Source organism: Cephus cinctus, unplaced genomic scaffold (assembly GCF_000341935.2).
Source record: "Cephus cinctus unplaced genomic scaffold, Ccin1 Ccin1_scaffold0318, whole genome shotgun sequence".
NCBI classification, from domain to species: domain Eukaryota; kingdom Metazoa; phylum Arthropoda; class Insecta; order Hymenoptera; family Cephidae; genus Cephus; species Cephus cinctus.
In genome coordinates, this window is record NW_014333019.1 from 104,798 (window position 1) to 130,363 (window position 25,566).

The window sequence follows — 25,566 nt, forward strand, 5'->3', positions numbered from 1 at the left end:
TACGGATGACGCGCCTTTGAAGGATTAATATTGAAATAATTGATTTTTATAGTGTACTAAAGATAGACTTTAATAAATATTGCCTTATCAAATGATAATATCAATTCTGACAAAACTCAATACTCTTCAGATAAATAATAAAGCTATAAACGAATAATGCAACTGCAACGTTAATGCATGTACTCACATAATTTTATTAAAAAAAAAATACTTAAACTTGAAATACTTGTAAAAATATAGTATAAAACAATTGATTAGGACAATTCGTAGACTTAAGTTTCATTTTCCTAATACTTCTGCCAAGCATCGTTGGATCACCTGGATGCCATCAATAGCAATCTGTAAGTATTATTAATATTCAGCAACAATAAGCGTAGACGTTACATTTTAACAAGTTTCTTCCATTTAACAATATACCTTTAGAAGTCCAATTTGTTCGGTTTGTCTCGTGTTCATAATTACCAGAGGTACCTCTTTGAAGCCATCGCCCATGGCGTATTCCTTGATGTTGAAATTGGCATAGCTGAAACGTTACGCTAGGGTCTAACATAGACACAATTGAGTATCATTTTAATGATCCTAATGCACTAGACACCATACTGTGGCTGACGTGTTTTTCTATTGAAAAAGGACACACGGCAATGCCCAACGCTACGAGATTATCTGTTTAAACTTTAGTTATTTCGGACCGACCCAACATCGACGCATTCCTTAGTGTCCATCTCTTCCGGAAGTGGCTCGCTGACAATGACGAATCTTATGTTTGGATTAGCAGCTTCGGACAGCATGGCGCGTAGCATTTCCCTCTGAAAGCTATGTGCTTTCTCGTCTATCTCAAATTCTGAAACGAAACATGAAGTCGACTCTCGTTAATTTCTGTCCTGAAGTACTTGGTACTCAAGACTCTATACTGGGATTATAAAAGCATCGTGTGGTGGTCGTTAACTGACAACTTGATGATAGCACTGTGCACGTGAATAGAGTCATATTCGTTAATTCTATATATGCTAAAGAATTGTGTATTGTTAGAGGGTACTCACTCCTTTTGAAATTGTAGAACATTTTTCCATTATCTATCAGAGGTTTTAGAACAGAAATAGTCTCCATGTCAGCGCCATAGTGGCCAAGGAAAGAATATTCCACGTAGAGTAACTTAACATCTGTACTTTTGTAGAGATTTGCAGTTTTGAATAGAGTCATACTCACTATCTCTATCGTTATGGTGTCCTCAGTCTATAATAAAATATAGAGAATAAAATAAATCCATTGCATAATTCTTTATAGAGTATAGAATAAGAGTTTAGCAATGTTAATTTTTATTGTTTACTGTATATACGAAATCTCTGCTAGTTAAGCCTAAGAGTTTCTGCTCTTAATAAGTTTAATAATAGGTCGAGAGTGTTGGATATCTGATATGTAAATCTAATAAAATTGAATTTTACTACATTTATTACCCATTCAATTTTTTTTATTAATAACTGTCTCGATACCTCAGTATTATGTATACTCATCTTCATTGCAGTTTTGTATAGAATAGTCAGCTGTATATACAGAACAAGTTATCGATTTTCGTATTGAAATTAAGTATCATCGAAAATTACTACTCTAACCGGCGATTAGCTAAAGTTCAAGTAAAATAATAGTATGGTAATTCACTGGTATCCAGTACTCTTACCCTATCCTCTTAAGCCAACCTATACAGGCCTATAAATAAAGGGCCAGAGATTTCTAGTGCAGACTTGGCTAACCTACGCGTTTTAATTCGGGGAGAAATGGGTCGTTGAACTAACGATCGATTTAACGACTAACTTAAACAAGGATCAAGGTATACCCTGATATATATATATATATATATACATATATATATGCTGTTTTACGATATAATTCTATAGCATATATATTTAATGGGCAGTCATCCAGCACTCTTACTCCTTACTCTTAGGTTAAACTAATAGAATTATCTCGTACATTATTTATAAAATCGTCGCTATCCTCGATGTCTCCATCATCATAGTACTTATCATTGTCCTTTGTTTCTGTAAATTTATTTACACATATTTTTAAAGATTTATTTCATATTCACACCCCAACCCTCTGGTTGTAAGATCTCGCACGTGTATTGCTTGCTATGAAACTTTTCCTATAACGATCCCAGTTAGTTTCTTCAAAGACAGCACTCAGGTCGCGTAATGCACTGTTGGTTCTTTTAAGATAAGGGCCAGGGTTCTGAATATATCGTTTAAAAGAAAGATTCACTTATGTTAGCTTTTATGTTATTCTTTAAGGATACATATTTTCTTACGTTTTTGAGGACGTTATTGAACTCCACTATGCTGGATGTTTCTATTTGCTCAACTTCATCCGCTTTTGTCACTTTCGGTGGAAGGCTCACGGGATTTTTAGGAATCGTTGATACTAGGTTTCTATGTAGTTGATGGATAATTTATGATTATTGTTCGATAAATATTTGTTTAAACTTACACATTTCTTATTATTTTAGATTTTTCACGACTTTCATTTGGTGTTGTGTCATATTCATCTTCCATAGTAGTTTTATCGTGGGATAATGAGCTATGGGGTTCCATTTGATTAGCCGATATACTGAGGTACGATTCCAACGGTGAGTCTGTATGTATTATAAAAAATGCTATAACTTTTTCAAAGTATTGTTAGATCCGAGGACTATACCTTCTTTTTTAACAGGTCCTGATTTTGCGGGAATATTTAATATCGTAGGTTCCTCCTTTATGTAAATAAGAGATGTAGAATTCGTTAGATGATTTTGTTTAGTCTCTTCCTCGATTTTTGGATCGGTAACTGAAGTGGGAATATTTGCACTTTGAGATAGTAAACCTTTTTGATCTTTAAAGGCATCGACTGTATCCATGTCACAGCTTAAACGAACCCACAAAGATAATTGTCCAAAATCCATTCCAAGGTTACATGACAAGTTGCTTAAGACATTTGCAATGTAGTGCATTTTATTTTGAGGATAATCGAGGATATTTTTAACGCACAGTTTTGCTTCACCTATAGTCAGTGCATCATCATTTTTGTTTACAACGTTGATTTGGAATATAATACTATCGTTTAATATATAATCAAAGAATGGGAACATTTCGGAAATTCGATAAACTGATGATGAATTGAAATTGAGCTTTGGGTATTTCATGATAGGCGTAAAAGCCTTTTCTTGACCCCAAATATTCCAGCTGACAAACAGACAAATGTCCGATAAATTATATATGAGAGAGAGTGCTTGAGTTGCCTGAAATCATTATAAATTGATGACTTTGAGGATCTGCAGATTTTTTAGTATATTTCTTTAATTATGGTTACTGACAGCGGTGGAAAGTTGAAGGTACAGTACATGAACTTCGATCAGGCCTTGACCTGCCGTTATTAACATTGGAAATGAATCAGTCTTGTACATCATACAGTTTCCACAATTCTTTGAATTTTCGGTTGGATAAGACTGTGCATTATTTTGTGCGTCGTATTTCATGGAATTTTTTCGTCGACTGTGCATAAAATTAATTACATGGTTTTATATAATAACATTATTTATTTTTAAATATGCTCTCAATATCTTTACCGTGACATGTACATTGTGTCAAACATTTTTTGAATTTCTGGGGCAATGTTTCTAACGGCATTATTAAAAGGTCTTGAATTCATTTTACAACATAATGAAGTGGATTCCTTTTCATACGAATCGAGATGCTCTGAAGAGCACGAGGGACAGCATTTGTAATTGGAATCGATATCCATAATGCACTTCTGATTATGAGTACAAGTACATTCTGTTTCCTTGAACTTGTGTAAATTTTTATTCGTCTTATTATCCTCTCCTGTATTTGTTATTTTCGGTCTACCAATTTCTCGTAATTTATCATAAACAGTTAAATTAGTTCTGTGCTCATCATACATATTAGGACAATGATTAACATGATCATTAAATTGGTCAGTCCCTTGAACTTCGCAATGATCAACATATTGATTATAAAATTGTTCGTTATTACATTCACATTGCTCTTGGACGAATATATTATTATCATCGTATTTGCTACACTTCTTTTTATATTCACCCAGAATTTCGTAAAAGATTTTCAAAATTTCATTAGGTTCAGACAAATTAGCATTTTGGGTATTACGTGACATATTATCTAATCCTATTTTTGTTGACTTTTCATTGATATAAGTATTTTTCTTGTTCTGTGTATAGCTGTAATATAAATAATTCAGTAATGAAACGTTAGGATTTAAAGCGAATAAAATATTACGTCAGAATTATCATTAGTTATTATTGTTTGCAATAATAGTACAAAATGTTTCACAATGGACATTATGAAAGGCATATACTGTACAATGCAATATTATAAACGATACGTTTTGTTATTTAAAAATATGTATATACAAGATATGCATCTATGCTAATACATTCACCCATACGACTAACAGTATTTTCTATGATGAAGATACAGTAGTACGAAATATGCACGATAAATCGATACTTCTAAACGATGTATCTAGCTTGCGAATGCTAACTCTAGGACGATAACAGTTATCGAGAGAGTAGCTTGAAATTAAGTGAATTAATTGAATCCAATATAAATCACGTTATTACATAATAGAAAGAGCCTCCAATTGCATAATACAATATGTGCTTTCACACTATACAATAGAAGTTCATAACCTTGTTTTAGATACGCAGTATAGTCAGATGCCCAATAGTAAAATAAATGCGCAAAACTCGCATTGATTTGTACAAAATTCATTGCTAATGCTTCTAGTTATAAATACTCGCGTACAATATGGACTCCCTGATGAACTATCTGGAAGCGCCATGAATAGATTGTATCGCAAACGATTTGTAAAAAACTTAGAAAATCACGATAGAATCCATTGAATTTGATAAGAATATTTCTACTAAAGGTATAATTACATAAGGTAATGTCATTCTTTGAAAATGGTTTCAGGTGGAAGTATATTCTTTTTGCATTTACTAGATATTTAACTAAATATCTCTATATACACCCGTTATGAGTTTTAATTTGTATTTCATTATCATTCGCGACAATGTCCATTGAATTTATTGATGTTTATTTTGCACCATTGTCAGAAGCAGCTAGATTCTCCGAAGAGCAATTGTTCAAGGTTCATCACTTGCCTCTGTCGTTGTACAGTTTCCGAAATTCCAGAAAAATTCGTAGAGCATGTAGCATCTATTTGCCTAATTCTGGCAGCGTTCTGTGCTTCCAGAGGTGTATTAATTTGAGCTTGCTCCAAAAGTTTCAACATCTTTTCGCGACTCAGTGAATTAGGAGGCTGTTGTTTGTCGGATGTCCTTACGGGTGACTTTATTTGTGTATCAGGCGCTGTTGCGTTGCTGGTCGTATTTTCAAATTGAGTTTGAACTCCTTTGTCCGTGTTCTTTTTCAAAGGAAGTGAAATTGCGTGATTCGTTGATGTTTCTAGACAGACGACTTTCTTCTGGAATTCCTCACAGCATTTTCGACAGCACTCGCTTTTACTGGAGTAAGAGTTATCCAAAGTTCCAGAGCGATCCTCCATCGTGGAGGATTGATCATTGACCCTGTTATTTAAGTTTTTTGAACTTGTTTGAACACTCGTTGTCGCTCTCACGTGTCTCTCGTTCTGGTTCTGAAACGTCTATAAATGATACATTTATACTAAAAATACTACAGATAGATATAATTTATGAGAAGGAAATTAGTTCCTATTTTTTTATGACTCATCTCTCGCCTAATTTGAACAAGATACGACTATCAGCTAGATAACTCTTTCTTTAACAAGTGTGTATAAAAACGTGACTCACCTAGTTATTTTCCATACACACAGGTACATTCAATGAGAGCTACATTAAACGTTCTATTTAGCCTCGACATCACGAGAGTTCATATTTCGGATTGATTTTTTATTAATAAAGCGAGTAAAAGAAATACGAAGAAAAAAGAATTTTCAATAAAAAAAATAAAAAGACTCACCTTTAACTGTATTGTTAAACTATCCATATTTTTCTGTAACTCCTGTAACTTTGTCAATAGTTGCTCATTGGCTGCCTGAAGGGCAGCGATGTTTGCTTGCTCGTTATTGAAAGCACTTTTTAATGATTGATGATTGAATAACTGCTCTGAAATCCTTTTCTTCAGCTCAACATTCTCAATCTCAACCTGAGTATACTTCGAACTGAGAGCAATAAGTTCGCTATTGTGTTGTTGCAATATCTTCATCTCGTTCATCAAGTCTCGAATTTGTTCATCTTTCTCACGCAGAGAAAGTTGAGAGTCCTTCGCCTTCGTCATCTGCTCATGCATTTCCACCATGCGTTCCTTTTCCGTTACAAGAGCGGAAGTTATCTCTCTGTTGTCCCTGAGTAAAAATATTCATTAAGAGTAGAGGTGGACGGGGCAAGAAGAAGACAAACTTTGGAACGTACTTGGTTGTTTCTTCAAGAACTTTTTTCAGATCGTTAATCTGAGTGTTAAGATCGTCATTTAAATTTTGCGTGCCGATCAACTTGTCGTTAAGCTGCTTCAGCTGTCGCCACAGTCGGATGTATTCTACATTCTCAGCTACTTTCTCTCTTTGATTTCCGGTTAAGTGAATCGATAGTTCGTCCTCGAGATATGTGATTCTGGATGCCATTTCTTTCTTCTGCATCTCCAGCTCCTGGTGGTAACAATAAGAAACAGTTTTTAAGTAATCAAATAAATATACATATACATATATGTATAATTCTGTGTGCACAATACACATAGAAGTATATATCAATTGATAAACAGACCTCTATTTTAACGAGATAATTTTGAGTATCATTGTCGTCACTTCCGTTACGCATGATGCTTTGGCAGGAAGGCGTTTTTACACGTCCGTTTTCGCTTCGGCAGGTGCTAAAATATAATCGTTCCAGTAAACTTATTGCAATCTATATCATTTTTAGTTTGCTTTATGTGCAAACGTTTGTCAATATACTCACGTTGGTCCAGATGACGTTCGGGTTTGAACACGTCGGCACCGCGACGGCGAGCGTCCCAAAGCTTTCTGACTCAATAATTGACTTTTTAATACGCAGATCTTGTCCTTTAACTAAATACAAAAGTTTTAATGCCAATAAATTTATGGGATTGTATTGTTATTATTAAAAAATAATTATTAAAAAATTTTTCGACATGTTATCATACATATTACATGGTATTATAAATACTGGATGTTATTACCTTTTTATTTTCTAATTCGAGTGAAGAAATTCGATCTTTGTCATTAACAATATCCAAGGCAGTGGCACACAGTCGAGGATTCGCGGAAACCCTCATTAACTTTGTAGCTAATCTTTTAATTTTATCTTCTTGACTGTTCGACAATTTCTTAAGTCCCTGTATTTCGTCGAGTAATCGCAAATATCTATCTTCGAGTTGATAACGATCAAGTTTGCATACGAAATGACGTTCTCTAGAATCTGTAAATAGATCGATTTATCCTCTCAACGATTTTAAGGTGGGTAACAGATCGTAAGTGTCTAGTGAATGGTTCAATGGATTACATTTTGATAACATTAGCATTAGATAATTCGAAATATTTATTTTATAATTACCTACCTATATCACTGCGGCAAGTGTCAATGTAGGACCCTTCTTTTACTGTAAAAATATCTCTATTCGGATCGTCCGGCATTTTTAAAAATTTCCCACCTGAGAACCGATTTTCATTTCTTCATTATTTATTTCGTTGTAGGTTTATGGATTTGCAATTATCTGGTACCATATATAGAATAACACAATAGGGAAAAAATCATTTTTCACTGCATTTTCGTAAGCAGATCACTGGGATTCGTGAAATACGTACGCAAAGGTAAATTATATCAAATGAGTTACGTGATATAATTATGTTATTTCGATACCTTTTGTAACTATAAATAGAATGATATTTTATTGCGGTTGCAGTAATTTTTATATAAATATGAAACACGGTGTAATGAAGCATTATCTGGCTTATAATAGTCATTGGTAAGCACAACATGTAGTCGTATCTCCCTGTATTATATTTTAAAAAGTCATATCGCATTAAGATATACCGTGTTATGCATCTGTATTATCTGTATTATTCATGAATAATACGGTCAATTTGACGTGAATCAACTTTGAATTCTTGGCGGTTAAGGGGCACAACTCCTACGGATGACCATATATGGGTATTTCGCGGATATCAGGGCGCGAATGCGCCTTATGGCGCAAGATCCTATTCGTATGTATGTTGTACCTAAATTTCATTTGAAGTATTATTTAAAAGAGAAAAACATGGTTTATCCGAGAAAAACATTATAGTGGAACTATTTTTCAAACTATCTATAGGTACAATTTATGGAACTTGAATTTCAGCATTGAAAACAGAAATAAATGATAAACATGTATTATCGCAAACGTGAACCACGCCTGGTAGTGAGTGTGCGTCGAGAAAGCACGAACAGTTCCGAGTATGTAGCTCGTGTCAAGGTCCATGCAAAAACCGCTATGCTACAAGCAGTACAAATTTAAGTATGAGCCATAAAGTCATAAAAGAAAGATTAGACCATGTGACCCTAATATACATTAAATGTTCCGTTAATATAACAGAACTACTTATCCCATAGGAAATAGAATAAAATAAATTCTAGCTAGAATTAACAGTCCATACAGTAAGGGAGCTACTAAACGAATGGTGGCGCGTCGGGTGTTTCCAAGTTGTTTTATAAATATCGTAGCAGAAGTTGTAGGAAGTGCTTTGAAAGAGGTTAATATTAATATATGTTACAGAGTTTATTTGTAAAAGTATATTTGTGGTGTGTCGATTTTTACTACTTTAAAACAGAATTATTTGATTCGAGTTGGTTTGAACAATTTGCTCGGAACAACCTGAAACGTTCAAGCCTTGGTTTGACACATCGGCCGAGTGTGCGTGCAGTGGAAAGGTAAGATGGCGGCGGACGGAGATGTCGTGATTTCCGACCAAGAAAAAGTGCGAATAGTTTCGGATTTTATACTACATTCGCCTCCGGGTGAGTTCAACGAGGTTTTTAACGATGTGAGGGTCTTGCTGAACAACGACAACCTGTTGAAGGAAGGAGCATCCGGAGCATTTGCTCAGTACAACAAGGACCAGCTCACGCCTGTTAAGGTACAACTCTTCGACTGTGATAATATTTCACGATTTTTTTGATAGTAATGCGTATACGATTCGAAAAATATACCGGTATTGGTAGCTCCGATCTTCTATGGATCGGCAGTCTTTTTTCCTAAGAAATTCTTGGCCTATTTTACAAGCGCAATCCGCTCGAATTTTTTTAGAGTGACGTATGATTTACATCGGAATTGGAGCACGGAGTGATCTTTCTGACTATTACGGATACTAGTAAACATTTCTTTCTAAAGAATAATTTGTTGTATCATGTAAAACTTTTTAAGCTTATTTGAGTGACTATTTTACTTAGTATTCAATGCAATCTGTTCAGTACTATATTTGTCACACTTTTTTGTATGAATTGCAATTAATGTTTATGACTCAATTTTATTGTTTTACTGAATTATTTTTTTAAGGACACTTCATTGTGATATAATTTATTATCAACTGTTTTTTTTTATTCATATGTTGACTCGGACATGATAATTTGTAATATGAATTTTATGCCACCTATGTATTTTAGTTTTAATGGATATTTTGAATTAAATATTAGCAAAAATGGATGAATTTAGCTTTGATCTACGTTAATATAGTATTTTTTGAAATAATAACCTAAAATTCTCATAGACATTATTTTAGACAATGACTCATCATTGATAGCTGATGACATTTAACTTTACTCTATATAATTGACTATTTTAACTTTCTTATTTGAAAGTCAAATTATTTTCATAATGCCTAATAATTTTCAAAATATTTTTGAATCGAGGAAAAAATAGTTGAATATATCATATATAAAAGAAATATTGCGGAAGTAATAACTCTTTTGCAATCTATCATATTGATATTATATTGGAACACTTGGATTTTTTCTTTGATGGATTTTTCTACTTTAAAACACATAATACATCCATACAATAATTTTTTAACATATTGAATAGCATTATTTTTTGTTTCTTAACGTAGAAATTTTATAGTACTTTTATGCAGTAAAGGTATGTACAATAGTATACTTTTATATGTATTACTTCAAGGACTAACTTATCCATAATTATAAATGGATCATCTCATTGTTTTACTGATTTATTGAAGTGATTCATAACTAAATATACTATTTTACTATTATATAAAGCTAAGATAACGAATAAGACCCATTAGCTTATTTAAAAAAATTGTGAACATGGCTTTTTTAAATATAGATAGAAGGAAGTGAGTATCCTGCACTTATAACGGAGCATAATGACTTGGGTGGTCAGAGGTTTTATGATGCTCGTAGTAAGCAAAGTTTCAAATATGACCACCTCAGAAAGGAAGCACAGGACTATGAATCCTATGAACCAGATGCAACGGCAGAACCATGGAGATCCGCCCTTCAAGACGAAATAACTACTTATACGCAGAGCCATTATAGACATGGTGCATGCTCTGTTTTTGGAAAAAGCCAAGGAGGTACGTTTACATGGATTAGAATGAATCTTAAATGAAAAAAAAAAACTAACAGAAAAACGAAAGCTAAACAGAAAGATGTTTCTTTGTTCTCAGGAAATATAACGCTAACTGCTTGCATAGAAGACCATCAATTTCAACCAAAAAATTTCTGGAATGGACGCTGGCGTTCTGTATGGTCTGTGAGTTTTAACACAAGTTCCGGGAATGCCGAATTAAGGGGTAGTCTAAAAGTTCAAGTTCACTACTACGAAGATGGAAACGTCCAACTGGTTAGCAGCAAAGAGGTAAAAGAAAGTTTGTCGATTGCGAACGAGAAGCAAACGGCGAAGGAGCTGATACGACTGGTCGAGGAATCCGAAAACGATTACCAAACGGCGATTTCGGAAAATTATCAGACAATGTCTGACACAACGTTCAAGGCTCTGCGAAGGCAACTTCCGGTGATGCGAACGAAAATCGACTGGAACAAAATCGTGTCGTATAGTATTGGCAAAGAACTTAAGAGCCAATAGAGATAGATTTTTTATATATTATTAAGAGAATTAATTAAAAAGCGCATTTTGCTGCATGGGAGGAGTCTGGAGGTGTGATGTGTAATGGGAGCAAATGTAACAGTGCTAAAAAGTAAAACATTCAACAGAAACTCATGCACGCACTCTAGTACTATGTGAGTTAAATCTTAAATTGGGCCAAATTCAGAGACAATGATAATACAAGATAAATGACGAAACGACATTGCGTTACTATTTCGCCGAATTTTGACCCTTTTCTCTGGAGTCCCGTGGGTTGGATAATCTCATTGCATGATTGAGATGAATAAATAGAGTGGGCTACTTCGTAAAACTTGATTTGCAACCATCAATGCTTTCATAATTCGCAGACTGGTTTATAAAAAACTATTTTTGTCAGCAGAAGGTAGATTGCGTCTCACGGAGGACCATGTCTCATGCCTCATGTCTCTCCTATGGCCTGTACTTTATTCACCTCTAAGTATAGCACATTACGAATGCCACCGAGAATTCCAACTACTTAGCAACTTGTTATACACAGCGACTTGTATTTTGACAAGATAGTAATTGCTGAATAATCGACACAAGGCCCATTATTTTTATCGAACTTTATATTACACAAAATATAAATAAATATCTACACTTTTGTTAAGTCCTATTGTTTTTATAATAATTACATTTATTATAGACAATATGTTGCAAAGATTGAATTAAGTGGAATAAAGTAAATTATAATTCACATAAACTCGATTGATATGTCAATCATTTTCTAGTTGCTAAATACAGATGATTTGTGCCAAGTGTAAATGTTGGGGAATCTTTTGGTGCTATTGCTTACCACACATTACACAGCCAGACAGGTACGCGAAAACGAAAACTAAAAAGAAGTACATAATGCATTGTACATTGTAGAATGTAGCCTATAGCCTGCTGGAGCCTTAATCTGTTCACATTTTGCGTTGAGAGGATATTGTGTACATATGTTATTTGAATGGATGAATGCAAAAAAAATTGTATTGGCATTCAGCTCTTTACACGCTAGGATTCGAAACACCCGTGTGATGTTATTCGTATTATGCGATTTACATCGTGATTCAATGAGGGTAATTCGTAGTAAAATTTTAGAACGTCACAATCCTCGTCATGATAGGAAACATTCAAATTGTATGTTGGATTTACATCTCTTACATTTGTACATTTATGAATCTACATTGCGGGTCATGTATCACATGCCATTGAAATAATGATTATATATTTCATGAAATTGAGAATTACACTGATATCAAAACAAAACTCTGTTCTTGCTATGTGGGCATTGATAGAAATATATTGAAGTTACATACTGCGATGTAAATGTGTTCAATCGTGAATCGTTTTGGTTTCACGCCCTTGTGTCGCGTACGTAATTTGCAAACGTAACATTACGTGTTTCGAATCTTGTCACACTCTACAGAAAATAGTTGCCTACGTTAAATGAATAATAAAATTAGGTATACCTACAATCGAGTGTATCGTAAAATAAGTAACGCATGTCCTTATGTAAAAATTTAAACAGAATCCGTTTATCAGTTAAATTATGTATTATTAAATGTTACTATTGAGTAAATAAAGTGATATGACACTTCGCAAACTGGCTCTGTACTTACATACGAATTTCATTTTTTCATCTGCTACTTTATGTTTGTCTTACTTTTTATTATGTAATTAAGTAAGTTACGTTTAAGCTGTTTAGCCAAGGTGTTTGTAATGTAATCACCGGTTGATCATTATCTCTGGGAATGTTTTGATAATAAAACCCTTTAAAACTTAGCTATTTTATTTTCTTTTTCATTGGACAAGGAAAGGGATTAATACTATGACTATATAAAAGTTGCATTTAAGAAAAGGCTATGTTCAACCCACTCTAACAGTAAGAATTATTTTATCAATTCTAGTTTAAAGCATTATTGGTAAAACTGCAGAAAAGATTCCTTCTTGAAGGATTACTTATAAAAAAACTAAACAATCAACAGCTAACTTCAAGGAGTCGTATTCTACAGTTTAGTTGCATTATTTAACGACAGTGTCATTAAATACAAGGAATGTATGAACAATATTTATTAAAATTAACAACTTAATAAATGCTTTTCTTACAAAATTATAAGAAAAGTTGTACTACACTGTTAACAGTGCAGACAAAAATGTATTCTGGTGTACTTACAAAAATATTTTTTCTATTTAATATTCAATTGAAGATAAAGACCTAGGATTATCCTTTTCCCAGGTTCAAAGTCATTCATAATTGTATAAATGTGACACATAGAAATACATGCAACAAAACACCGTGATCGTACAGGTATTTAAGGTATCTAGAGAATTATGAATTCCTAGCGCTTTTTTAATAGACCGATTACTTACCTTACCTCGCTGTTGATGCTTTAAGCTCTAATTATTCTATTATGAGCGCATAGAGAGAACCAATTATTCGCGCACATCTTGAGAGCCACTATTAAAATGCAAGTTTTAGGAATTTTGACGTATACCACCATATTTGTTTACACTTAACTCCGTTGCCTAACAGCCGTTTCTTGCCGTGGTCACGTGATTCGCCGACTCGCCACGTGATCGGAAGATTCGATTAGACAATTGTGTTGGTGGTTGTCCGTTTGATTGAGCATCTTAGGATATCTTATTCTCTCGCAGTTCTTACTTGCATTTGTAATTTCATCTAATAATCATGGCTTTAATGCCCAGAGAATCTGCAAAGTTAATTGCCAGACTTGCAAAGAACGTATTTATCGAGGAAGAGGGTGTTAAAAAACTTGCATGCGAGGTGAGTTACCAGTGGTGCGTCGTTGTTTTTCTCTGACTATGTACTTTAATTGCTATTAGATTGAGCTAGTAGTTGCATTTTAAATTAAACTTGGAAAGTTCGTTAATTTTTATGGAATGGAAATATATTTTATTTCTGTGTTTTGAATTTATTTGATTGAGTCGGAAGTGAATAATTTTGTCAGTTTGTTGTTCGTGACCTTGCAACTAAAAGACCAAGAACCGGTGATTTCTGTTAAATATTTTCTATTAAGTATAATTATTAAACTGTAAGTATGTACTGGATAATTGCATAAGACAAAGCTGGTTGCATAATTTTTATGTTACAAATGGAGAGAATTATTGTAAAATTCTTTGTTTTGGGTTTATGTAATCTTTTGAAAATATTGAAACTTTTTCTATTATAGGTGCTGGAGGGACTCAAGAATCATAGCATTTGTACCGCTAATTATTCACAACATGAACTTCATCCTAAACCTGACGATAACAAAGCAGCAGATTGGGTGTTCGTGTTGGATACATTGAACTTTTCATTTTGGAATTCAGGAAATGATCCAAAATGGAAGGTGAATGGTTATACTGGATACTTTGCTCTATGTGCTGCTATAAAGAGAGCCATTGAAGTGAGTAATTTTTTATTTCAGTGTATTAGTATCTTTAAGTTTCATGAAGATGATATTTAACATTTCTTTTAATATTAACATGTTAGAAAGTCGTACAACAAAACACCATTTTATTTAACTGTATTTTTCATCTCTGAGATTTTTTTGCATTTGCATTTATCTTTAGTCATGGGTAATGGTAATGGCTGCGATGCAAATTCTTCCAACTTTGTAAGATTTAATAGAATGTTATGATCCTGTTCAAGTTCTGACAGAGCTTCCTTCTTTTCTAACACATTTTTTTCTTTTTTTGAGAATTTTTTTTTACTGGTTGTAATAGTTTTGTATTGTTTCAACTTTGTTTTCTGCGGCTTCACCTCTCCTTTTCTTTCTTTCTCAATTTTATCTCTTATCTATGCATTGTTATTTACAGTTTTTCAAAAATATTGATACTATTCTACTTTGATATATTTAATGTTTTGAGTTTCTTCAACAAATGCATATACATTGAGTAAGATATTAGTGCCTTACCTTTGCTATCCTATCATCAATGCGCGAAGATTGTAATTTAGGAAGACAAAGAGCATTTTTATAACCCTTATCTTCATTATGCTGTAGTTTGAAATATTTGCATATCATGACATACTCTCATATCTCTGCTTATTTTCTAATGTACTCCTAATTAATATTACTGCGTAATAGTATATAGTACCTGACGTTGCTTCTTTTGATTAGGTATTCTGCAGCAGATTCGTCTTTTATGCTCTGATATGGTCCGCGCTGCATAGCATTTTCTAAATCGTTTCTGTTTTTTCAAACAACCTAACAATATGTATTTACATAAATGAAAGAAATATGTTATAGTTTCCCTAAATTAATTGTTTATAAAATAGTGTTGCATATCCATTTGTTGTTACTGTATAGCGGATCGTGGTTAACTACATACTTTGGATCTTGTTTCTGTGTCTCTCTACTTTCTTATTATATTCCTCAATGAATATTCGTCGTTCTTCCTGGAGGCAATTCATTAAAAACTGTTCTCTGTGCATTTGCTTTTGTTGGTGTTCTTGCCTCCTTTCCCATCTATATTAACATTTATAATTTTATACACTCACCTTATATGGTTATAATAATATTTTGTTGCTTTGTAATTACTTTTCTTCCACAGATTTAAGTTTCCTCTCACGTTCTTCAATTAGCCGCTGCTTGACGGCTTTTTTGCGCTCGTGCTCACTGTGTTTCCATTGAATTATCGTTTTAATTATTCTTTGCCGTTCAATTTCAGCAGCGGCCATCCGTTTCTGCTGTATGTGTTCAGATTTTGCCCTTGATTTTTCCAGCCGCCTAAGAGCTGCCTCCTTCTTAGTTATTGCAATCAAGGTACATCGCTGCATAACTTTAACTAAATTTTCTTTTTGTTTTCGTATCCTTGATTGTTCTTCTAATCTGAGCCTTTCGCGTGCTTCATTGCGAACTTCATTCTTTTTTTCCTGTTCATTTAATCTACAGTGATTTAGTACACATGATTAAACTTCATTTTCCGGATCCAATAAACCAAAAGTACTCTAATGAGTTTCACAGCTACCTTTCTATATAATTGTTTACTCTTTCCTCGGCTAATTGTAAAGCTCTCCTTTCATCATTTAATTCAGCTTTTAATTTCAATTCTTTATTGATACTGTCATTGTGTAGTTTTTTTAAATATCTTCTGTACACATTATAATCTTTCAATGAACACTTTGCATCTAAATCTTCGGTTATGAATCCTAATTTTATTAAATGTTTGATGTTTTTTGGGCGAGATAAAGTCGATTTGAGATACTCGTCGTGCAGAATGTCGTATGGAAAATTTATCTCATAGTTGTATGGATCTGTTAAGTCAAAATCGGTAGTTTGTGTTCGGAGCCATAATCTTTTACCCAGCTTTCGTCGTGTGAAACAGTAAGCATTTTTTGGTCCAGGGATCATTGGGATTTTTGATTCTAAAGGCATCACTTTCCATTTTGGTAAACCAAAATTTGGAATGGCACCCTGTGGCTTAGGTACTATGTCGATTACTTTATCTAGTGCTCTAATAAACATGAATCATTCAAAATGGTTATTTTACTATTATAAGATCGTTAGATGATTTTACGTACGATGGTTTTTTTAAACTGATTATTTCTTTCGTAATACACTTGTCTTTTCCAGGCATTTTGATTTTCTATTTTTCTAACTGAATAGGGTTTGATATTAGAATTTTTCGATCAAATCCAATTATATTAGTATTTAGGGCAAACTGTGTATTCGTTGCAGAACTCGGAAATAGTACATGTTTTTGTCTTACATTCCGTTACTGGAAATAAAATTTGATATTTCACTTTTCTACATGACAGACAGACAGACACTGTTTCGTAATTAGCATTTTTTTGTTTTATAACTAAACATTTTCAGAGGATACGAAACCGTAGTTTAGTTTATAATCCTTCATATGTCCAATTTATTATTTGCAGGCAGGCAAGCCAATACTAGATCCAAATTATTATGCGAAAATATCAAAAGCTGATCTCGAAGCGATTTTCGATGGCGATGAAGATAGTGGAAAAGCACCACTGGTCGATGAAAGACTAAAATGTTTGCACGAAGTTGGAACAATTTTGTTAGAAAAATATAATGGTAATATTATAAACGATTATTTTAGATGATGAGTCAAGGATAAACAACTGTGTTATAATTTATGTTCTTCAACAGGTTCTTTTACCGAATGCATCAAAGCGTGCAGAGGTTCCGCAGTTGAGTTATTAAAATTGATTGTAACTGAATTTCAGTGTTTTAGAGATGAAGCTGATTTTCATGGCCATAAAGGTTAATAATTATTGTTTTTCTTATATCCCTACAATTTATTTATTACTTTACATTTATTATACCTACTGTATTGTTTCAATTTTTAATTACAGTGGCTTTGTACAAAAGGGCACAAATTCTTATTGGTGATATTTGGGCCTGTTTTCAAGAGAAAGATCTTGGAGCCTTTCATGACATTGAAGTGATCACAATGTTTGCAGACTACAGAATTCCTCAAGTATTGGTACACTTTGGCGCAATGCGATACAGCAATCCACTACTCAGCATGCTTCAGACTGGTGAGTTACTAAATTTATATGTCTAGGTTTCAGTAAGGCAACGAGTATGAATTTAATTTTCCTGCTGGTCGTCGGATGCATTTGTGTCTATTTTATCGTAGGGCGTTATGTGTTTTTACAGGTACTGAACTTAAACAGGAATCTATAGAGGAGGTAGAAATCCGTGGTTGTTCGATAGAAGTCGTTGAACGTGTTTGCGACGAAGTAAGGTCTTTAATTAAGCGTTATCCTAGTTTAAATCTTAAGGAATCAGATTGCAATGCTATTTTGATCGATAATTTCTTATGGGACTATCGAAGGCGACATGCTCAGGAATTGGAAAGTATACCCTTTCATAGAGTTAGGTGTATTTATTATTGATTAGTGGCATATGGAATTTGCAATATTTTAGCTTGTACAAGAATATTAATAATTTGCATAATGTATTAGAATGTATAGAGGACTAGAATCTAGGCTTTTTCTTTGTGATTCATCATTTTGCAATGTGAAAAAGATTAGAAACAGAGAAGGATTGATCTATTTATATGCAACTCAGAAGTATACATTTCAAAAAATATACTAGCTTATATTTTTTATAAACTGAGGGAGATAATAATTTGGGTAGAATTTTTGGAAGTTTTCAACAAATATTTAGACGTAATTCCACTCTTGTTATAATATCACAAAATGGTGATTGAAACATTTATCTTTGATCAAAGCTTAGATCTAAACTTTCAGTCCTGTATACGAGGGTCAATATACTAGTATTTTTAATTTTTTGTAAAAACTCAAAATGAGAAAGACCTGTGGACTGCTGTGATTGTAAGTTACCTTCGTTTTACGGTTATGTGAACATTGGACTTCTTATTTGATATACTCAAATTAGATATTATTGCCATGTATAATACTCGGGTAATTTTATTTTTGGCAGTAACGTGGGACCATGTTAATATCTTGTTTCTTTCATAGTTAAAAGTATAGATGAATTTATTCACGTGACTTTCTTCTTAAGGTTTCCAGCGAATAGTTATTACCCTGAGCAATAAACGTCAGGCATATATATTCTTAGATATTTTATTATTCTAAAATATACAATTTCATATGCAATTACATATGTACGTCTATATACTAAGATTACAAGAATCTTTATTTCTTGGATATGCTGTTAAATAGTTTTCATCCAGTAATACTTATCTATAGAAAATATTATTAATATCTACAACGATACATCATGGCTGAAAACTTTATACATATCCAACATTGCCAGTTCGAAATTGGCAAATATTTTTGTGAATTCCGTGTCTTCAATTTCAAGCATTAGAACAATTTGTATTTGTAGTTTTATCCACTTAAATTTCTAACCCCATGATAATTGTAATCTCGAGTAATGGAAGAATGAGTACACTTTTCAGCCATGAATTATTATTTTACATTAATCGGTAAAATATGTAATCTCCAAGTATATTGAACAAAAACCAACGACACTGGAATCAGTGTTTTTAATTTCCGTATATGTGACTGAATTACACGTAAGTAAAATTTTATGTTCCTTTTTTTTACGGAAATTGTGAATTTGGTATTCAACTTCCAAAATTCATGTTATACTTATTGATCTGTTAATGATGAAGTTATAAAATTTACGTGTATAATTTTCTTAAACGTGCTACGTGTCCTACATTATATGTAGCTTAAGAAAAGTTACTTAGGATACCAATCTTTGGATAATGACACTTCAGTGTCCTTTGGCACAAATGTAATATTATCAATTTTGTACGTCTTAAAAAATTCCTGGAATAATCGAAGAATTTTTATTTATTATCTGGATACGTATCTGTGCCATTGCATATGTTTAGTGTTAACAAAATCTTACATTGTGCAAGAATTGAAACCCATGTGGATAAAGCATTCTGGCAATTTTTGTAATGTCGTACAAATGACTGAAACCGTAAGTTCATAAGCCAAAATATAATCTAGTAAAGGATCGTCATTGAAGTTTTATAAAGTAATCACATGCCATGCATAAATCGCATAATCATCCTGAATAATATTACATAAATTGGATATAAAAAAATATGAATGATCGCATCATTTATCCACGTTTCTGTAATAACACTTTTCCATTGTGGAATTTAATTTATTAGATGCTTCGTTGTTGCGATTGATTTGAGGAATGGAAAATCTAAATTGTTTGCGCGAATATTACTGCGATACAAAGAAGAGTCATTTTCTGGCAAAGACTATGTCAAAATAGTTTTATTGTACAGGACTATACAAAATGTTGTGTTTCTGTTGCAATATCAAAGAACAACCATAAACGAGTCCAATCGGCACCGATAACATTAACGTCACAACAGACACAGATTTGTATTTATTTATATGATTAAAATCTCGATCCAAAACAATTGCAAGTAAAAACACAAATTTCTCGTGCACCTTTGGATTTATCACAACAATTGTTGACTAATGACAACACATTAGTGTTCTGCTCAGTTATTTAAATGATCCAAAATTGCACGAAGTTTCATTCCTTTCGTGTCAATTTTTGGCGCAATTGCTTTGACGAATTTTTAACTTCGCCTCTGTAGTTGTTCCCAAAATTTGATGTTATTCTTCAACTTTCCAGGTTCAATCAACGCAGTATCATCCACTGGATTATCTGCTTCAGACAATACTATCTCCGGTTGATTCTCAACTTTTTTCGACTGATCATCAACAGTGTGATTGGTGGGCGATTGCGTCATTTTAATAGGAATTTGACGTAATCCTTCTCTGAACTCCTTAGATAAGGATCTGGCAGTTAGACTATGCATTTGCCTGGGTGTTTCCACTATGAGTATCTCAGGGGTGGTCGACCTCTCCTTGGCAATGTTACTGGTGGACTTAGACATCTGTATGGAAAGGGATGAAAGAAGAGCCCGTGTACTGCATCTTATAAGTAAATTGAAAACTAATAATTCCCATAAAAACTTACCCTGGCAGCCGGTACTGGTTTTGTTTCTGTCGTTTTACTGAATGCCTGAGCAAGTCTTCTCACTGAAGGCATTGGCAGATCCTCATCATCAGCGTTGATAGAACTCGTAGCCTCTTCCGAGAATTCACTCTTGGTTGACGAGACTTCCGATGACTTTTGATGATGATCTCCCGATGAGAAGACTTCGGTAGATTTCGTTTTAGTAATTGAACCATCTACTTCGTCTTCAGAGTAGACGTCTGATAATTCGGAATTGTCAGCGGCAAGTATCGTCTCTGATTTCCATAGACCATGACTTTTAGAGGATGCCTTGATCATTTCTTTTCTAAGCTTTTCCTCCGTCGACCTCTTCTTGATGAACGTCTTTATGATGATGTCTTCCTCACCTTCGTAGCTTCGAACCCTCTCCGAATCCTTTGCATAGTGTTCACTCTTTGCCACGTTGGGCATTGATTTTACTGAGATCATCGTACCGAATTTATTGCGGTCTTCGAGTTTCAGTTCATTTTCATTCAACGTCTCTGTACTCTTTACCATGCTACGATCACCGGAAGCCCAATACTCTGTATAGTCACTGGTACTAGTAGACGTTTCTAATTCCTTAAGCTTTGTCAAATTCGATTTTGTTTTCATCTTGACGATCATTGGTTTTGTGTTCGAATTGTTATTCACTTTATTACTATCGGCTTGACTAGTATATCGTGTCGTGTGCACTCCTGTGTCATAGCCGAAAGACTTAAGGTCTAATTTGTTCACTACGCGCTTTTGAGAGGTGTTCTTGACCTCGTTGCTCCTCGAGCTAATTTCATTCTCAAATCCATAAGCCTTGAGGTCGATGCGCTGGATCTTTTTGTGACCCTCGTTCGAATATAATTTCTTACTCTCGGTTATACTCGCTCCGTCGTATCCGTCCTGATTATTCAACTTAGCGTTTAATTCATTTTTACTATTTTTTCTTTCATTTTCCAGGATCTCGTTGACCTGATGCTCACGCGTCCTTTGGCTGGTTGTCACGTTACTCCTGTAGTACTGAACTTCCTCGCTCTGCGATTCTGATGTCAGCGACGATGGGCTTCCTATTTGGATGACAGCCTCTACCCTCTGAATTCCAGAGGATCCTTCCGGCTGGCTGATCTCCATGTTATTTTGCTGCCATGTGGATACCTTGGACTTGACCTCATTTGTACCACTTGATGTGGATCCCAACTCCGTGTACTGAGTCTGATCCTAGAACAGATGGAAAATTCATTATTATTGTACGGTCACTAGTGTTCTTTGATGATACTGCATTTCAATTTAGGTTCGATGACATTAATAAGCTAAAGTCATTTTGCACAATGCAATTTTATCATTATCACTGGCACATCCTGGTTACATATATTAGATGAGGCTCAAAGTCAGTTGAAAGTTGTTTGCAAGGTTAGTAGTGACTGAATGCAGTATAGGTGTTAGCACATGACATAAATGTGTAAGAAGAGCATGTGTGATTATTTTTTATTAAATTTTTTTGTTTCCCAAACAATCCTTTCACGGGTTAGGACACACTAAATATATATGAATTAAAGATTTTCAATGCTCTTCTGACATGTCTGTAGTCAAGGTGACACAACCCGTTAGTACTTTTTACCTTTCTTTGGATTAGTCGACATGAGTACAACGAATATATATGTATGTTTTGGCTAGTAGTACTTACCAATTGATATTGTACGTACAAGAGTCTCATGCATGTGTAGTGCGCATAGGGTAAAAATCACTCAAACTTTTAACAGAAACAGTACAATAGTGTTTATTCGCTATAAATAAGGAGCCGACAGATCGTATTATGTACAAGTTCACAAAAAGTCTTGCTAATCGCAATGGATGACACGGTGATCAGGTATATATACATATAGGTATGTGATATATCAAAAGGAAAGTCAGTAACATGTCATACGTCGTATGTTGTATAGAAAGAAGTTTAAAAGGATGAATGCACAGTTAAAAATTGTATAATCATGCAATGCTGCTATTTTACGTGTTACACATTTAACTCGACAATTGATAAACATATTATATTCGTTTGGTACTCATGACTGAAAATCAATATGTAATAAGTAAATGTGACAGAGGCTTGTTTGTCTGTATAGATAAATTCCTGACTTGCAAATAGACTGTCGAAAGTGGCCAAATAATTTAAATTTCTTCAATCATTATTTATATAATCAGTTTATTATCGTCTCGAAGTTCATTATATACGCATACGCGTATACCTTTATTCCGATTGGTTAGAAAGGATAAGTTTTGAACTTTTGGTTAGAATTGATATGTTTTCAACTTCACCACATCGACGTTTCTTTAATTATATGCATTTTATTAGTGTTTGATGTGAGACTTCTGTCATCCTTCGTGGAGCTTGTTTTGCGCAAACCAGACAGAGTTTCGTAACTTCTGTCGACGACTTCTGGTATTACCGGAGGTTCTAGTCTTAGGCTACCGTCTTCGCTGGGACAACCTTTCTTTGTCTTTGATCGAAGATCGTCGCGAAAACCAAGCATTCTCCTTTTTGCTGAATCCAGGGAGTAAACGGAGTCGCTATCGGTGGACATGCGCGATTTGGATCTTATTACAGCATCACGAAGGAAGTTCATCATTATTGTTTCATCGCCAGGATATTCTTGTTCGGCAATTATCTTACGTAATCCCCCTTCCTGTATGGATTTCTTCTTTCTTGCCGTATCAAACTTGTATCTTTTCTGACGATCGCGGATCTCAAAATTCCCATTTAAAAAATCCCGAGTGTTTCTCATTGATCTTTGTCGATTTTCAATATATCCATTTTTTGCTTCGATAAATGTCAAGGCGGGTCGCATTTTAATTCTGCGATAAGCCGTGATTCGCTTCCCGTCGACATCGTTGCTTCTCTTGATTCCGCCGAATGTCTGAAACCTGAGGTCGGCGAATTCAGGATTCTCCTCGGGATACTCGTATACTCCCTCATGCTCATGCTCGTCCTCATCCAGTTCGTCCTCAATATCGGTCCAGTTGATCCTCCTGCGTTTTATTCCGCCAAACGTATGAAACTTGTAATTACCGAAATCCGAATATTTCATTCCATTAATAGAAACCGTATTAGCCGCTGTCGTTTCAGGAAAAATCTCCAAAGATGACAGTCTCTTAGAATTTGGATCACTCCTCTCAGCCAGAACCTTAGTGAATTCCGTATCATTGGAACCGATTGAGTACATTCCCGAATCACGATCCGCCATGTTAGTTGGCAGAGGCCTTAATAAATTATCATCACTATTGTATAACGGATTAATAGCAAATCTTTCGTCAGAGTCTTCAACTTTAAACACTCTATTAAGATTCGCAGATTCAAGGTCAATTATTTCATTTCCGTCATTAATCACTTTTAATCGATAATCCACGCTCTCTGTTATTGCATCCGAATTATTGTCAAGAACGCCTGCCGGCAGAGTGTGAGAAGTATTAAGCTCGTCGTAGCTAAGATTATTATCTTTTTCCGTTCTGTCGTCATCCTCGTTATCGCCATCGTAGGAATACATGTTCATCGGACTGCTAATGCCCACCGGCTCATCCCTTATCGCGTCTAAGGTACTTTCATCACTTTTCCTAGGAATAGACAGTTTCTCACTATCTTGAGCGGATTCCAAGTGGAGCAGAGGGTTGATTACAAAGTGCGGGCTGGCATTTGGACCGCGAAAGCTCCGTCTATGAAGACTGCCCCGAAGGGAGGCCTCCTCGAATCTGTCAAGTCCGTAACTCACCTGATGTTCGAGTTCACTTCCGGTCATGCTTGAGTGCTGAGATAAGGAGCTGTTCGGTCTACCCGAACTTGACATTGCTGATCTTCTCGGTCTCTCATCACTCGACACCTTCGCGTCGTTGATATAGTAATCTCTTCCAAATCTAAGGGAGAGAAGGAAAAAACGATTATAATTCATAGTTAGAGACAATGAGTATTGCGGGAAACTCGAATAGACGTTTTTAACTATTCGTAGACTTACCGTTTGTAATCTGGTTGAGTAGCACCTAAAATTACTTGTAACGGTTCACCTGGACCCTTTGGTAATTCATTAGTGTTTCTAAACATAAACAAATATTTTGATGTGATTTTTGTATGATATATTCGTTTCTAATGTTATTTATATTATTTATAGGTACCCTAGCACGTCTGATGAGGATCTTCTGGAGTATTGTCGCTCCCACAGACGCTTTTGGATATTTTCTTCGCTGTATGGATTGTTTTCAATGGGCGCTGCGTTTTCCCATTTTTTGTGCTCGCGCTCTGCTATAGTGCCTGTGCAATCATGAGGTATCGTTAGGAATTGAAGTGAAAACATTTTGGATTGAAGCTAATCATTGCTATACCTGGACGCGGTGGAGTTGCCAATTGGATATCTGCCTCCACTCTCTTTCTTCCGGGTGATGAAGGAACCAGTGTGATATTGGCACTGGCCACTGCCAGAGCCTCACGGCACTGCCTGCACAGTGGAATGTTGAATAAATTATTCAGAACGGCTTCATCGATAAAAATTCATTCGAGTTCTTTGTATACTATTCTAAAGATATATATAAAAAGAAACGTCTTTTATAGGTGCAAGACCCGAGGTTGGGAGTGGCTGTCAAGAAAATAATTGAGGAATAGATCGATTGAAAAAATCGAGTCACAATACCTGAGCGTTTCAGCAGGAGGCGGTGGACTTTTTGGTATCGGAGGTGGGATTTCATCAACATCATTGTTTCTTTGTGGAACATCATTCTTCGTTGAAGTGTCGAAGTGCCTCTGAGTCGCAATATCGTAATGTTCTGTATATTCACTCTCTTGCTGAGCTCCGTCTTCACCTTCGATAGAGAAACGCATACATTAATGGTGTCTTTGGTGAAATAACTATGGACACTCGTGGATATCTTAATTATTTTCAAAAACGATATTACTATTGCCG

The 25,566-nt window shown here is 34.5% G+C and overlaps 5 protein-coding genes across 31 annotated transcripts in view; 2 read left to right on the top strand and 3 right to left on the bottom strand.

Moving 5' to 3' along the window:
• Positions 1–188: 188 nt before the first annotated feature.
• LOC107266469 lies at positions 189–13,725 on the bottom strand. Of its 7 annotated transcripts, none has more exons than XM_025083739.1 (19): positions 13,533–13,725; positions 7,620–7,712; positions 7,242–7,480; positions 7,001–7,110; positions 6,809–6,914; positions 6,461–6,693; positions 6,009–6,393; positions 5,171–5,664; positions 3,596–4,225; positions 3,344–3,521; positions 2,689–3,268; positions 2,482–2,626; positions 2,303–2,423; positions 2,115–2,226; positions 1,969–2,036; positions 1,041–1,233; positions 694–841; positions 418–523; positions 189–339 (listed from the first exon to the last, which is right to left on the bottom strand). In XM_025083739.1, the coding sequence occupies exons 2-19, from the start codon at positions 7,693–7,695 to the stop codon at positions 280–282; spliced, it is 3,984 nt and encodes a 1,327-aa protein (XP_024939507.1). In that variant the 5' UTR covers positions 7,696–7,712; positions 13,533–13,725; the 3' UTR covers positions 189–279. The 7 variants fall into 7 exon arrangements, 6 of the variants coding, with proteins under 6 accessions (XP_024939507.1, XP_024939506.1, XP_015592458.2 ...); XM_025083738.1 differs by having other exon boundaries at positions 5,171–5,673; positions 13,538–13,722; XM_015736972.2 differs by having other exon boundaries at positions 5,171–5,673; positions 13,533–13,716.
• Positions 8,555–12,944, top strand: LOC107266508 (F-actin-capping protein subunit alpha). Its single transcript, XM_015737074.2, has 3 exons — positions 8,555–9,174; positions 10,377–10,626; positions 10,720–12,944. The coding sequence occupies exons 1-3, from the start codon at positions 8,974–8,976 to the stop codon at positions 11,136–11,138; spliced, it is 870 nt and encodes a 289-aa protein (XP_015592560.1). The 5' UTR covers positions 8,555–8,973; the 3' UTR covers positions 11,139–12,944.
• An 8-nt stretch (positions 13,726–13,733) lies between the features above and the next one.
• On the top strand, positions 13,734–18,741 carry LOC107266507 (queuosine salvage protein). 3 transcript variants are annotated; one of them, XM_015737072.2, is made up of 6 exons: positions 13,734–13,947; positions 14,354–14,569; positions 17,041–17,203; positions 17,279–17,392; positions 17,485–17,670; positions 17,792–18,741. In XM_015737072.2, the coding sequence occupies exons 1-6, from the start codon at positions 13,852–13,854 to the stop codon at positions 18,028–18,030; spliced, it is 1,014 nt and encodes a 337-aa protein (XP_015592558.1). In that variant the 5' UTR covers positions 13,734–13,851; the 3' UTR covers positions 18,031–18,741. The 3 variants fall into 3 exon arrangements, with proteins under 3 accessions (XP_015592558.1, XP_015592559.1, XP_024939522.1); XM_015737073.2 differs by having other exon boundaries at positions 17,772–17,956; XM_025083754.1 differs by having other exon boundaries at positions 13,824–13,961.
• LOC107266506 (trichohyalin) lies at positions 14,663–17,032 on the bottom strand. The gene is made up of 7 exons (XM_015737071.2): positions 16,687–17,032; positions 16,134–16,619; positions 15,704–16,051; positions 15,495–15,631; positions 15,261–15,370; positions 15,080–15,160; positions 14,663–14,961 (listed from the first exon to the last, which is right to left on the bottom strand). The coding sequence occupies exons 1-7, from the start codon at positions 16,740–16,742 to the stop codon at positions 14,680–14,682; spliced, it is 1,500 nt and encodes a 499-aa protein (XP_015592557.2). The 5' UTR covers positions 16,743–17,032; the 3' UTR covers positions 14,663–14,679.
• LOC107266503 overlaps positions 18,710–25,566 on the bottom strand; it is a 34,384-nt gene continuing 27,527 nt past the window's right edge. For all 19 annotated transcript variants that reach the window (XM_015737052.1, XM_015737055.1, XM_015737051.1 and 16 more), the window contains 7 exons: positions 25,297–25,465; positions 24,992–25,104; positions 24,785–24,920; positions 24,628–24,705; positions 24,388–24,529; positions 20,621–21,847; positions 18,710–20,537 (listed from right to left, as the gene is read on the bottom strand). In XM_015737052.1, the coding sequence (XP_015592538.1) occupies positions 20,217–20,537; positions 20,621–21,847; positions 24,388–24,529; positions 24,628–24,705; positions 24,785–24,920; positions 24,992–25,104; positions 25,297–25,465 (2,186 nt within the window). In that variant the 3' untranslated portion in view covers positions 18,710–20,216. The remainder of the gene's footprint in view (positions 20,538–20,620; positions 21,848–24,387; positions 24,530–24,627; positions 24,706–24,784; positions 24,921–24,991; positions 25,105–25,296; positions 25,466–25,566) is intronic.

Bases quoted from the DNA above. Each gene is read 5' to 3' on its own strand.
- LOC107266469 (XM_025083738.1), bottom strand. From the start codon at position 7,695: ATGCCGGACGATCCGAATAGAGATATTTTTACAGTAAAAGAAGGGTCC. The intron at 2,227-2,302 runs GTAAGAAAATAT...CGATATATTCAG, and splicing joins TCAATAACGTCCTCAAAAAC to AACCCTGGCCCTTATCTTAA. The intron at 340-417 runs GTATATTGTTAA...TAATACTTACAG, and splicing joins AACAAATTGGACTTCTAAAG to ATTGCTATTGATGGCATCCA.
- LOC107266508 (XM_015737074.2), top strand. From the start codon at position 8,974: ATGGCGGCGGACGGAGATGTCGTGATTTCCGACCAAGAAAAAGTGCGA. The intron at 9,175-10,376 runs GTACAACTCTTC...TTTTAAATATAG, and splicing joins ACCAGCTCACGCCTGTTAAG to ATAGAAGGAAGTGAGTATCC. The intron at 10,627-10,719 runs GTACGTTTACAT...CTTTGTTCTCAG, and splicing joins TTTTGGAAAAAGCCAAGGAG to GAAATATAACGCTAACTGCT.
- LOC107266507 (XM_015737072.2), top strand. From the start codon at position 13,852: ATGGCTTTAATGCCCAGAGAATCTGCAAAGTTAATTGCCAGACTTGCA. The intron at 13,948-14,353 runs GTGAGTTACCAG...TTTCTATTATAG, and splicing joins TTAAAAAACTTGCATGCGAG to GTGCTGGAGGGACTCAAGAA. The intron at 14,570-17,040 runs GTGAGTAATTTT...TATTATTTGCAG, and splicing joins CTATAAAGAGAGCCATTGAA to GCAGGCAAGCCAATACTAGA.
- LOC107266506 (XM_015737071.2), bottom strand. From the start codon at position 16,742: ATGCCTGGAAAAGACAAGTGTATTACGAAAGAAATAATCAGTTTAAAA. The intron at 16,052-16,133 runs GTAGCTGTGAAA...AAATCACTGTAG, and splicing joins GTAAACAATTATATAGAAAG to ATTAAATGAACAGGAAAAAA. The intron at 15,371-15,494 runs GTATGTAGTTAA...ACATATTGTTAG, and splicing joins ACACAGAAACAAGATCCAAA to GTTGTTTGAAAAAACAGAAA.